The following is a 14,390-nucleotide window of genomic DNA, read 5'->3' as shown; positions in this document are numbered from 1 at the left end:
AATGGAGATGGGAATCCTTGTATAAGTGTGAGCGCTCACTTTACTAACTTGACAATCAATTCCCTCCATTTGTTGACTTTGAATTTCATTTGGTAATATTATATCAGCAGTTTTTTATTTCCCCCAGCAATCTATCTATACCCTTCTCCAAGTAACTTACAAGACTATAAGGTTTTCTATGTATATTTTGATGATTTGATCAAGTCGTGGCTTATTTGAATTCAAAGGCACCAACTTAAGATCAAACTTAACTTGAATTATATATCCAGCCGGATCATGATCATGTGACTGGTTTCACACCAGAACATATATAATCTGAAGCAGTAGGATCGGAGATAAAATATTCTTTATATTTAAATTGTTGATTATTAGTATAAATAGGCTTATGTTCACAGCCTCAAAACTCAAAGCAAAACATGGCTATAGACAAGAGTATTAGTGCAATAGTTCTACTCCTTGTTTGTGGTATGATTTCTCACTCTTTTCAAATATTAATGTTCATTCTATTTAAGCTTGTACGTGTAATTAATTAACTTATGTTCAAACCAAAGAAAAACGAATTTAATGAAAAAAATCTGAAATCTATAATTCTCAAAGTACAGAAACGATCCAAAAATGTGTATGTTTCACACGTACTCAACCATCGAATTACTGTTCTCAAGAACTGCCAAATCCAACAAACTAGGTTTTGATAGAATCCTCTGAAATTAAGACGTACATCTTATGTGCATGCATGTTCACAAAGGTTTTTGCTCGATTATGAGGGTTGATGTATATGCAGGTTCAATCATACTGGGAGGGATTCCAACTGAAGCCAAAGTTTGCCCTCTAATTTGCTATGATGTAGCTGCTTATATGACTTGCCCGTCTTCAGGAAACGAGCATCTTTCACCACTCTGCAACTGTTGCTTAGCATCGGAACCAGGCTGCGCCATTTACCTGTCCGATGGAACTCGCCTCTGTACTAGTACTTGAATAGTTGAATATGATGATTGGGGGCATGCATGATCATGATGCCCTAGCTTGTCTGATACAATAAATATTATGGTCTGCCACTAGTACGTGGTTTTGAACTATCCTAAGAATAAGAACCAGATCTCGGTACCTGGGTTATGCATTTGCTAGCTTCTACTAATGTGATCGATGTTCTTTATGATTTTTAATGTTTCTATTTCCTTTTTTCATGGGAGAACTTAAGGTACGCATTATTCTGCAGATTTACTGGACCCAAAAAGATTGAAAATAAAATTGAAAGATATTTGGGATGCCGGCAAGTACTTTTGGAACTACATTAGTTGGCCAAGGTAACAAACTATCCTTGTTTTTTTCCCGGTGATTCTTAATACTAATACTGCTATTTTGCCTTAAAATGTCTAGTAACATACTAACACGTATGGAATCAGGAATGATTCTAGTAGTGATATTCAAATCTTAATACTGAAGTTGCTTTCGAATTCTAAACACAATATTAAACAAGAAGAACCTTTCTTTTACAACTCAGAATGGAACCAAACTTCATTCAATGGATACCTACACTGTTACGGGGAAATGTCAAAGGGGAAGGTGGCATTCTGCTCCTTCAAACTATTGTAAGATAACGCTGACCATCATGAAAACAATGCACGACTCATTAGATATTTCACATTTTCGCATTGTGATCCTTTACTTCAAAATCCAACTTTTGACTAGATGGGTTTTTACTCACATGAGCCTTTGGGTCATTGCCAGTTACTTTGATTTGCTTGTGTATATCTTCTCGGCTGCTTCAGCGGCCGCAGATGTGGCCTTGTCCAAACCCATTATTTTGTACATAACTCGCTTAAAAAGCCATCAACATCAGCAGGATTAATTTTGTATGGGCAATGGGCAGCGGCCGGAAACTTCCCACAAGTCACTTCTTCCTTGTACTCTACTAGAGCTTTGTTGATGACTTCTCCAACTTGTGCAAACTGCTTCGGAATTTAGGGCTAACCTGCAAACGGGAAGATACTTCTTTGTTTAAACAAAATTCATGAGAAGAAAGAGATACCAAAGGAGATTTGACCGTTGAATTACCTTGGGCCCTTGGCATGATGTGGGGTTGAATTAACCTTGGGCCCTTGGCATGATGTGGGTGCTGTGATCATGGTAAACTAGCACCAGCATGATATAAGGAAATAATTGAAGATAAGCTTATTATGTCAACAGAGAATTATATATCATGCCAAAACCCTGACAAAGAACAAGAAAGAAAGAAAGAAAGAAAGAAAAAATATTCTAGACCAAACCCAATAACCCATAGGTTATCAGGGAGAACAACTAAGTTGGAGCCTGATGCCTACAGCCATTAGAATAAGTTGTGACAAGTATTTGGTTCTAGGCTTGTTACAAGCTTGAGGCTGAGCTCAGGAAACGTAGTAGTTTTGAGCCTACCTGAATCCCTACTATTTGCACTAGTTGCATCTGAATTAACATATGCCAACAAATGCATCAGAATCCATATACGCTGACCATGCAGTCTTAAATAAGAATACAGTTCCTAAAGCCTATAAATGCCTAATAAGTTCTTTACCAAGCAAAAGCTAAAGTTGCAGTAGAACGTAAACAGCAAAGATATTACAAACATATCTTATGAGATAAACTTTACCAAAGATGTTAAGACCAAAAGGGATACACACAAGAATATCCGATGCACATGTATCAACCAAGATCAACATGGCTACATAATAAGCTGACCTGTCCGCTGCAAAAAGGCTTGAAGATTAGAATCATTTATGCTTTCTCCTGACCATGAACGATTTACAATGCGACAATCCCATCCTTCTGTTTGGGCTGAGGCTTTGAAACCGGATATCCTTGAACAAACTTTCTCAACCTCTCTATTTCACCAACACCAGAAAGCCATTCAGTAAGAATCTCCATCGTTATATAATCAGGATTACAGGTCTGTTCAACCATTCGATCCATAAATTGAAATGCCTTCTTTAATAAATTGTTCTCTCTAAGGCCTTTGAACAGGGCATTGAACGTTTGGGTATTAGGTCTGACCCCTTTCTCCTTCATATCCTCCATCAAATAAAGAGCTTGTTCCACATCATTCTTCTTGCAGAGAGAATTTATTAAATCACTGTATATTACAGTATTCGGAGGTATCTTTGACTTAGAACCCATGTCTCTGAAGATTCTCATGGCTTTGTCGATATCACCATCCAAGCAATGTGCATGAATCAATGTACCAAAAGTGACAACAGTGGGAACAATACCCTCATCCATCATCCTGTCAAGTACTTTATGTGCACTTTTGAAGTCCCCAGCTTTGCTTAAGTAGGCAAGCAAGGTGTTGTATGTTACGCTATCAGGCTTCACTCCAGACGCCTCCATTTCCTCAATCATCTCATGAATCTTATCAGGCTTATTTTTACTGGAGAACCCATTAATCATAACATTGTAGGAAACGATATCCATAGAGAAACCAGCCTCCTTCAACTTCGAAACAACAAAGCTGGCATCCTCCATCCTTCCAGCTTGGCTTAAACCAGAGATCAAGCAGTGGTAAACTCTTGCATCTGTGGGACACTCAGCGCTCAACATCTGATTAAACAACTCCATTGCCTTGATAATATTGTTCACATTACAAAAGGAAGTGATTAAGATTGTGTAAGTGACAGCATTGCCTTTCAGACCATCCCTCTGCATTTCATTGAAGAAGTCAAATGCAGTGTTGAGTCTCCCATGCCTGCACAGACCATCAAGCAAAGTATTAAGGGTGGCCACATTTAGTGGTATCCCTTCCTCCTTCATTTTATCAAAGAGCTCATGGCCCATCTCAATGTCCCCAACTTTGTTGAAGCCATCAATCAAACAATTGTAGGTAACAGTATTAGGAGCACAGCCACCTTGCGATCTCATCCTTTCCATCAAACGCAATCCTTCTTCCTGCCTTCCCACTTTACAAAGTCCATCAATCAGAGTGTTATAGATGATCACATCTGGTTCAGCCGAAACCCCCTTTACTCCTCCACTCATCTTTTCAAACACCTCCAAGGCAGCATCTATTCTCCTAGACTTGCATAACCGATTGATAAGAATACCAAAAGTTATAACATCGGGCTTAATGCCCATCTCTTCCATCTTCGCCATAAGCTCACTCATCCTCTTAAAATCATTACCTCTTCCCAAAGCTGTCAAAAGCGCATTGCACGGAGCAGCTTCTACAGCACCACCCATCTTCATGACGTCATGTAAAACATCCCAAGCAATACCAATCTTCCTATTCCTACACAAAACAGTGACCAATTTCGTAAGTATTGTGCTATTAGGAAACACACCATGCTTACCAAATCTCGACACCAACTCCACAATTTCTTCCTCACTGACACTCCTCCCTATCTGCTGTCTCCTCAATAATGAGCCAATCACAACATCGCTGGTAAAATCATCAACCCGAAACTTCGCTTCTGGGTGAAGCATTTCGTCGAGCACCTTCAGTGCATCATCCACTCGCCCAATCTTCAGCAACATCCCAACCATCACATTGCGAATGTGGGTAGTTTTCAACCCCAAATGAAGCTCGTTAAACACTATGAGAGCCTCGTCCTCCATCCCAGCCGCGCCCATGGACCGAACAAGGAGACCTGCGGCCTTGAGATTAAGCGGGACATTCCGGTCCTTGGCCATCTTGTAAAGCTCAAAGAGCTTGTTTTTCGAGGTGGGCTCTCGCAATGTGAGCTCCAGAAGGGCCTGGAATGCGGTGGAGAGCAGAGCCTTGGATCCTGGAGGGGTTCCGGCCACGTTTTCGGAGACGTAATCGAAGAATTTGAGGGCTTTGGAGGGAGCGCCGAGGCGGCGAGTGATGAGGAAAAGGGAGCGAGGAGAGGGAGAGGTTGAGTTGGGGAAGAGGAGGGTGTGGAGTTGGTCAAAGTTCCAGTCTTTCTCATTGGGTCGGAGGAGTTGGAGGACTTGGGTTACGAGGGAATAGTCGTCTTGGGGTGGTTGGTTGGGATTGGAATTGGGATTTGCGCAGAGGTGGCGGCTCAGGAGGAGGAAGACGGGGGATTTGGATTGGGGGGTTTGGGGTTTAAGAAGGTGGAGGAGGGATTTTGAGTGGCTTGAGGCCGAGAGTGAAAGACTCTTCATTTTGATTTTGGGAGAAATATTCTAAATGTGTTGCTCTTGTTAGAAACTTAAATGTGTCGAGTTTGACACGTTTGTGTCAAAATGATCTTGCTTGCGGTATACACATTTTTTGTGCTAACAGAAAACTTAAGGCCTCATTAGAATTTGATAACTTCACCGGAACCAATCGCTTACCTGATAGATGTAGTTTATTAATGATTGTAAGTGTTTGAACCCAAAATAACATTTTTTCCCGACAAAGGGGACTCGATGAAATCCGGGCCAATATCCGTGGCCCAAACTATTTATTTGCGACAAGTTCGGAATACATTGTTTAGAGGCCAAGTAAAGCCTATTTGGAGGCTAAGCAATCTTGAAGCAAATCTGAATATTCCTTGATTTACTAGTAATTATCAATATATTAATATATTTGATAATTATGGTGATTTGCTTTGCTACGAGGACGGAGCATATTTGACAAAAGATCTTGCATTAAGTACCAATATATGTGCAACTAAGGAGTATGCAATGGACGTGAACAGTTTGAGAAGGAGTCAACCATATCAAGGAGTATATATAATTGCTAAGTGGTGGCCCAACTGAGGAATATATATATACATACATAATTGCACATGCATGGCAGATAGACAATTAAGGAAGGTGAACTCCTTTGTTGCATACAAAAGCCAATACGTGGCTAACATATTCACATACATATTGCATGGTAGATGGGTCAATTAGGGAGTCCCCGCGACGAGTGCTCGCGAAGATATATATGAACATATATACATGCATATCCAAAAGCTCGCGACCAAGAAGAAGATTACGTTCAGGACTCCAAGAGGCAATTAATCCTTGCCTATATTCTAGCGGCGACAGAGGCGGATAATTATTAATTATTGCCTACGATAATATCAAAACTATCAAGAGTTTTGATTTGATTCAAGGCCAATAACTGTGGCCTAAAATATAGTATTTCATTCCTATTTGGAAAGTGAATCTGCAGCAGCCTATATATAGAGGCTAAAGACGATACAGAAAAGGACCTCTCTCAAATCAACTAATCTTAGCGATTACAAAGCCTCCCCGGAGCAAACCTTCAACCTCATTGAAACCCGGTGACCGCCCGCCAGTCCTAGTCTCCTCGCGAGCCGACTGTCAGCATCACCAGATCAACCCGGCGACCGTGCTTCCAGTCCTAGTCTCCATCGAGCCGACTGCCAGTACTACTGCCACCGATACACCCAGCGAAGCAAGGGTAACGCCCTCGCAACCCAGCGAAGCTAAAGATACGCTTTAGCAAACCCCGTGCTTTCTCAGAACTTCCCAGTGATTGCTCTGCTCAACCTACAACGTTGAGTATCGATTTTGGTGACCGAAGAGATCACAACCAAAGTACTTACCCGTAAGGCAAAAGTCCTTTCCCAAAAGGCAAGAAAAGAACCCTGTGACGAGGTTGGTGCTCTCCTCGTCCACAGCGCTTGAAGAAGAAGTCAGGTCAAGGGACTACCCCAACGACTGCACCCCGCGGTGCTGGCACGCCTGCGTAATCACACGCTCAAAAGAGACTGTTTGCACACCAGCTGGTTTTGGAGCCAAACAGTAAGTTTATCTCCAGATTTTGTACTTCAAAAGGAAGCTTAACGATCCTCACAGATCATTTGTGAGTGATATTCCTAGCTAAAGAAATGATGATGAAAACATTTGGAGCTAGTCATCCTTTTGTGTCTTTGAGTTAGGGTAGAGTAGTGTTTCCTTGTGTCATGTTTTTTCGTAGCTAATAAATAGAAGCATATACTTCATAGACATGCATCAAATCATTCAACAGTTTATTGATTAGTGATAGCATGCAGAAGAGCATTATGAATAAAACCGAAGCCAAATTCCGAACTCTTTTCACAATCTCACGGGATCCTCGGATATCAAAGACATCGACAAGGACCTTGTGAGATGAATAGTACTACGCACAAGCACAGAAGCCAGCACATTGTCTATATACTAAAGCTCAGTTGCCCGATTTCCTGTTCATCACTGTACACAAAGTGGAGTGACGGTTTTGCCCTTGGTATTTTGATGAATGACAGTTTTGCCTGAGAAGTTTGGGTATAATTCTCGGTTCTTCCTCTTTTTGGAAGTATTTGTTTCCACTAATATCTCCACACCGACATCCGCTCTTGCAGACTATTAAGGTGGTTTTTGGTTCAATTTTCAGTCAATGTTGGGTTTCTATTTGATTACACCTAATAAAACATGTTTTTGCTTTCGGATTTTGTTGAAACAGAAGGAAAGAAAAGAAGAAGAGGAGGAGGAAGAAGAAGAAGAGGGAGACAGGAAGAAGTTGATGCTCGATTTGAACAGAAATCGAGTGAACTAATCATCCCAGGTACTCTCAGTCTCTCAGCTTTTCCACCATCAGACATCACCGTTTTGGTTTTTACTGTTCAAGAACCAATCCAAGTAGTTTTCAATTAACCTGGGTTTCGATTTTGTAGGGGTATTGTTCGTGCTCCAGTTTCGGGTTTGAGCGATTGATTGGAGGAGGTTGAAGGTGAGTTTTTAATTTTGGGTAATTTCATAACTTTGGTTGTCTTTTTTTTTTTTTTTGGTGCTGGAGTGGTGAGATCATTTTGAGGTTTTTCACAGTCGAAGTTTTGAGGTAAACTATAACATTAACATTAGGTTGATCTTTGCATTCAGCTCTTTCCACAATTAGAGGCCAGATTACTTGGATCAAGAAGCTTCCACCAGCCAAAACATTGGCGCATCCCACGTTTTTGGAGTTTCAACTGTTGCATTAAAACTTGTAAACTAAAATTCCATTAAAACAAGCAAAACTACAATTGGATTATTAATGAATATTAATACAATACAATACAATACTACCCAGAAAAACAAAATAAATGAAAGAATGATCAAGGATAAATATTGTATTATCAACAACAACAAAAAAAGGACGAAGGAATTGAAAAGGAAGATAAATATAATTTTTTGGGGAGTACAAAAATAAATAAAAGAAGAATAAGGGATAAATGTAGTATCTATAAAAGAAGAAAAAGAAAATAGTGGAAGGAAAAGGGGCCCCCCAAAAAAACAAAAAAATACAAATGACATGCAATGTGAATGGTTGAAGAAAGAAGTTCGGTGCCAATTGAACTACAAAACATTCATGCAATTGGGGTCCTTTCACACAAATATATAGTAGCAATAAGAATTATATAGGGCCCCATAATTTGAGGGCCCTATTCCATCGCACATGTTGCACGGCATCTAAGCTGGCTCTGGTCTTATGTACATCTCTAATATTAATCCTCGGAGCAGCTACATGTCAATCAACTTTCCCATCTTCGAGCCCTGGGCATGTTGTGCCTTCCGGCAATTGTTGCGTCTCTGGAGGTGGATTGAATCCTTTATCGTGCTAATATGGAGTTGCAAAAACTCGAATCTATGGCCGGTACAATATGCATACTTGCCATGTATGATCTGTGGCACTACGTGCTGCAACAACCATCCACTGCTGCTGCTAATAAAAAGAGACTATATGCTTATTATACATATTTGGTTCTCCATTCTGCACCCAAGGATCGGAATTTTTAGTTATTGTATTAGTACATGATGCGATGCATTCCTAAAAAATTCTAGTGTGAGCGCTCAGTTGATTAGTAGCTTGATGATGATTCAGCATCCGTTTCATTGTTGACTTTCAATTTCATTCTGCATTTTTAAACTTTACGATTTTTATTGGATTAAATATTTGTTACTCCTCAAAATTTTCCCAGAAAAACAGTTTAGTCCCTCACCTTTTAAATTAAATTAGATAGTCCTTATTCTCTCTAATTCTCACACAATAGGTCCACAACAAGTCTAAAATGACTATTATACCCCCCACTTCCATTTTTTATTATTTTTTCTCTTTTTTAATCCTTTTTAATTTTTTGTCTACCTCTCTCTCTCTCTCTCTCTCTCTCTCTCTCTCTCTCTCTCTCTCTGTCTCCCCCCCCCCCCTCTCTCCCCTCCACTGAGTCAACTCATCGAGCCACATCGATTCCCAATTCGCAATCGAAAACACTAGCCATTTCTCCAGATCCGGCTCACTAAGTCCGTCCCGCCACTGCCACCACTCGTAGGCACCTTGGGAATGGCTTATTCGGAAGCCTATTCTAGTCTTCAACAGGTTATTTCTCCAGCCCTAGAGAAGATCACCAAGAACGCCTCCTGGGTTGACTCTCGCCAATCTCCGACGAGAGGTCGTCATGTCCTTTTGACATGGAAGGAAGAGAAGAAGAAGGAACACACTTGAAGGAGGGTGAGGAGAGCGATTCCGGTGAAATCCTCAGTGGCAAGGCATTTGTGATGAGACGAGGAATCGAAGCAACTCCGGTGACGTAAAGTTGTATAATCTCATTCGTGCTTGGTGACGGCTCGTTGTCCTTGGGCAAGACCCTCAGGTCGTCATCCTGTTGTTTGAGCAGGGCTTTGTAGTGATCTAGTTTCGGAGTCGTTGGTGGAAGCTTCTGAGCTAGGTCGGGCATGGGATGGGTGTTAGGAATAGCGAGGATTCTGGAAATCTACATGAGAATTTGAGAGAGTGAACGAGGTGAGAGGTAGAGTTAGGATTGCCCTCGATCAAGGCGTGATCAAATGTCTTGTCTTGTCTACCATGGATTTGGGCTCAGAAAGAGAGAGAGAGAGAGAGAGAGAGAGAGAGAGAGAGAGAGAGAGAGAGAGAGAGAGAGAGAGAGAGAGAGAGAGAGAGAGAGAGAGAGGAGGAGGAAAAAATAAATAAAAAATGATTAAAAAATAAAAAGAGAGAAGAAAAAAGATGGAGACATTAGAAAAGAAAAGAAAAAAAGAAGGGGTATAATAGTCTTTTTAGACAACAATTCAAGAGAATAAAGACTAACTTGTTTAATTTACAAGGTGAGCGACTAAACTGTTTTCTGGAGCAAAGTACAACGAGTAATAAGTATTTAATTCATTTTTATTTGATCATCAAAATATCTAAAATACCCCATCTCCAAGTCATTGACAAGACTAATTAAGGTATCTATATATATTGATGAATGAAAACGTAACTTATTTGAATTCTAGGGCTAGCCCTAATTTTAAATTGGACTATGTTTTTTATTTTACTTTTTCAATACAAAAGATAAATCTTTAGGATCATAGGTCCAATACTCGCCATTGCTGCGATGGTTCTTCTCCTTGTTTGTGATAAAATCTCTTACTTATCTCTTCATATATATATATATATATATATATATATATATATATATATATATATATGTGTGTGTGTTTGTTTGTTTTTTTTTTGTTTTTTTAATTTTTTTTAGGAGAAACGATAATTATATTCATAATTGATGATGGTTTCATTCAAGCTTCAAGTTGTGGCTTTAAAAAGATTCCAAGCACATTTTGCGGCAGATCGGTTAGCAAATTTGGGACACAAGATTTCCTCAAATTGTCCATGGATTCATTTGGTGACTCAATTAATCTTATTTGATAACTTAAATGGCAGGTGCCGTAGAGATTCTTTTGTCTAGTTTGTTTGTTTGTTTTTTTTTTCTTATGAAAAAAAAAAGTCATATGCAATGCGTAGTTCATTTGAATTCAAATTTGACTAAATAGATAATATTGCTATATATCATGATCAAAAAAAAAAAAAGAGTCATACGCAATGCGTAGTTCATTTGAATTCAAATTTGACTAAATAGATAATGCTATATATCATGATCATATCTACTAGCACACTACACCCTAAAACCACCTAACTCATGCACTCTTGGGGACCATAAATTTATAAACTCCGCGCCCCTCATTTCAACTGATGTTGTTTAAAGTTAGTAGGTTAGAGTTTTTCATCAAACGTACTGTTATGTTTAGCCACTAAAGCGGCTAGTACTGTATTTACTGCAATTTATTCCAGTAAAAAAAAAATCAGAATAATGTAGATGATATGTAGTTGCTTCCACGTCAATCGAAAAAAATTATTACAATCTTACGGAATCACACAACGAAATTTGAAGATATTAATGCTTTTGTGAAGGAGATTGATGAAGTTTATGCTCAACATGTTTCGGTGAAGCAAATGGTATAGCACATCTACTAGCTCACTTTTTCTTTTATTTTTTAGAATAAGAAACCTTTATTGATAATAACCAAAATTATAAAACACGGGAATGACCAGTGGTGAACGAGAATTCCCCACTCTGCTCCCTAAAACCTAAACCAGTTACTGGTCCGTCACAATAAATGACTTCCATGAGCCGAAGGAGCCCAACCCCTAACCATCCATATCGACCAACGTCTCGGGCTACCGAGAATCCCGAGAATATCGATACCACCCCATACACAACCGCTAAAACAACAAACGCCCTCTTCCACACCTTGTCCCAAAACTGCCAGACCACATGCAAGGATCCCTCGTCAGCACATTGACCATAAGACAAAACCAACAATAAACCAAATCATCCCCAGGCCAGGAGAAACACCACATCCATGACACCTCAATTTGACCCAACCCTAGCTCAACAGAGTAGGGACATGCTAAAGGCCAAAAAAACCTAACCAAAACCCTAATCGAAAACCAAACTAAGAAAACTACTTTAAGCAAAGACATATACCAGCTGCCGCAATCATCATCCTTCTCCTCAGACGACCCGCCAGCAGACCACTACCATAAATCAGTCTCGTCGGACTCACAACGTCGGAGAGAAGCTATCCACGCAGCAAGCCACTCAAACCTATCGACTTAAAGCCAGAACCCGACGAACCCCCACCGAGTATCAGTAAGAAGCTCGCCGTACCTTGACGCCCAACTGCATCCATCCACTTGATAGTCCGACACCCTTGCATTCTCCTCCTATCGACCAATCTCAGAGAGATAATCGGCGCCATACGATCCATGGCATACTGCCGCCACGATCTGGCCTTCGACCTTCTTCTCCAAGCCTACGCCGATCGCCAATTGTCCATACTGCCCACCTATGCCGCCACCTGAGAAGAACAAAAAGTCATACCCGACCAAGAAGGACAAATCGGAGACCAAACCTAGAGCCCCGAGCCCCCACAATCCCGTCCGGCAACACCCTCCACTAGTCGATGAGGTTGGGACCTATGATCGACGTTGGGGCGCCGCCGGACAGGCAGCAACACTTCTGTGCTTTCTCCAAAACCTAGTCTCTTCCCTCTATTCTCGGAGCACTCTCCGACTTGGGTTTTCATAACTACTAGCTCACTTAGTATAGTCATGTGGAGGAGTATGTATAGTTAGATGGGCCTCCTAAAATCATTCAGGCATTACGTCACCATAATACACTAAGCGCGCAAGAAGCTAACACCTCTCTCTATCACGCACTGAAATTCTACCATAAGCACCAGAAAATAGCAAATATCTAAATGAACATAAAGAGCTGAAGATGCATCCCTCGATACCAATAACCATGCAGGCCATGTACACAATTCTAGAATCTAAATCAATCAAGCCATACCCTCAGGATAGTGGATTAAACCACCGAAAAGGGCCCGGCTTGAATTATCTATATGTCACATTAAGGAGCGAATTAAGATTTTTTCCTTGGGAACCCCCATCTCCGATTGTCCTCGAGGCTGCCCTCGAACATAACTTGTCGTTACTCTTCTCATCGGGGAGATAAAAATTTCGTTGAAATCCCCAAAACACATCCATGGAATCATGGACATCTTGACGTATAACACCCCCATGTGATTGATAACTTGATAAGTTTGAGAATCAATTACTAATTTGACAATCGAACCCCTCCATTTGTTGACTTTCAGTTTCATTCCATAATTTCAACTCCTAGACTTTTAACATATCCTTCTCCTAGTATTTGCTAAGATTGTAATAAGTAGCTCCTTTGAATTCAATGTTCAAACTTGACTTTATTTATATAACCAGCTGGATGATCATGATCATATTGCTGGGTTCACACCACAACATATAATTTGGTTCAGAGTAGGAAATTTTAGATTATCCTTTTTTAATTGTTCATAATTAGTATAAATAGGCCTCTGCTCACAGCCTCAAAACTCGAAGCAAATTAACATGGCTAGAGACAAGAGTATGGGTGCAATAGTTCTTCTCCTTATTTGTGGTATGATCCCTCACATCTCCTCAACTATTGTTCATTGTAATTAAGCCTTGTGTAATTAACTTTTTCAAAGTACAGATAGAAACATATATTCATTGTAAATATGCAAAAGTATATTTGCCAAATTAAGCAAAGAAAGGATCGAAAAAAATGGGAAACACGTCTCCAACTTTAACAAAATTTCTGAATAGCATGGTTTTTATAAAATTATAAACCCTATTGAGTAGTATATATATCATTCATGTTCACAAAGGTGTTTGCTTGCTTATGAAGTTTCGAGGGATAATGTATGTGCAGGTTCAATCCTACTGGGTATGAATCCAACTGAGGCCAAAGTTTGCATTCAAATTTGCTACGAGGCAGCTTATATGACTTGCCCGTCTTCAGGCTCTACGCATCTTTCGCCATCTTGCAACTGTTGCTTAGCTCCGGAGGTCGGCTGCAAAATTTACAACTCTGACGGAACTCAAATCTGTACTAGTACTTGAATATTAAGACGCATGATCACCGTGCCCTGGTATTAATGGTTTTAAGTAATGAAGTAATAAAAACGAGAATAAGAAAGAGACTTCGATGTCTGGGTTATATATTTGCTGTCCGATCTCTCTTTATGATTTCTATTGCGTTTTATTTTATTTTATGTAATCTAAAAAAGAAAAATGAAAACAAAAAGGGGAACTATTAGGAAGACCACCAACGGTCCAACAGCACCAAGCTACAATTTTAAGAAGTTAACTGAATCTGATTAATACATATAAACTCAAAGTATATTGAAATAGGTGTGTAGTATTCTGCCTGGGAACAAGATCTATGCGTCCATGAGGATGATGGCATTTGATTATGTGATTACAAGAACACTAACAACACCAATGAGATTCCAGAACCCTTACTAGTTCATCAGAGAAATAGAGTCATACATATATATATATATATATATATATATATATTAATGGCTAATCCGCAAATGGTACCAGTACCACACACTATCATTGGATACATTTGTGTAAGAGTGCATTACAGATATAAAATTAAAATGCCAAAACATGAAGGGAAATATGCCACCTACAACATTTTGGCTCAAAATATTATTTCTCAAGTTAATCCCACAACAGAAACACAACACACTGACGTAAGAGCGTATGACATAAAATCAAAATGTCAAAACACGGAGGGAAATCTGCCGCTTAC

General features: G+C 39.8%; 1 protein-coding gene and 2 long non-coding RNA genes across 5 annotated transcripts; 2 read left to right on the top strand and 1 right to left on the bottom strand.

Annotated features, from left to right (window-relative positions):
• Positions 1-357: 357 nt before the first annotated feature.
• On the top strand, positions 358-1,153 carry LOC112177192. The gene is made up of 2 exons (XR_002927305.2): positions 358-465; positions 782-1,153. It is a non-coding gene; the product is annotated as an uncharacterized LOC112177192 (long non-coding RNA).
• A 200-nt stretch (positions 1,154-1,353) lies between these two features.
• Positions 1,354-5,166, bottom strand: LOC112177191 (pentatricopeptide repeat-containing protein At3g61520, mitochondrial). 3 transcript variants are annotated; one of them, XM_040511640.1, is made up of 3 exons: positions 2,056-5,166; positions 1,706-1,972; positions 1,354-1,600 (listed from the first exon to the last, which is right to left on the bottom strand). In XM_040511640.1, exon 1 carries the CDS (start codon positions 5,113-5,115, stop codon positions 2,779-2,781), a length of 2,337 nt encoding a protein of 778 aa, XP_040367574.1. In that variant the 5' UTR covers positions 5,116-5,166; the 3' UTR covers positions 1,354-1,600; positions 1,706-1,972; positions 2,056-2,778. The 3 variants fall into 3 exon arrangements, with proteins under 3 accessions (XP_040367574.1, XP_024171197.1, XP_024171196.1); XM_024315429.2 differs by having other exon boundaries at positions 1,357-1,972; XM_024315428.2 differs by having other exon boundaries at positions 1,371-1,972; positions 2,716-5,166.
• Positions 5,167-13,054: 7,888 nt separating this feature from the next.
• Positions 13,055-13,791, top strand: LOC112179759. The gene is made up of 2 exons (XR_002927885.2): positions 13,055-13,205; positions 13,500-13,791. It is a non-coding gene; the product is annotated as an uncharacterized LOC112179759 (long non-coding RNA).
• Positions 13,792-14,390: the final 599 nt, after the last annotated feature.

The sequence above is a fragment of the Rosa chinensis genome, chromosome 7, assembly GCF_002994745.2.
Source record: "Rosa chinensis cultivar Old Blush chromosome 7, RchiOBHm-V2, whole genome shotgun sequence".
NCBI lineage: Eukaryota > Viridiplantae > Streptophyta > Magnoliopsida > Rosales > Rosaceae > Rosa > Rosa chinensis.
The sequence above is the reverse complement of the archived record's forward strand: the minus strand, read 5'-3'. Positions and strand labels throughout refer to the sequence as shown.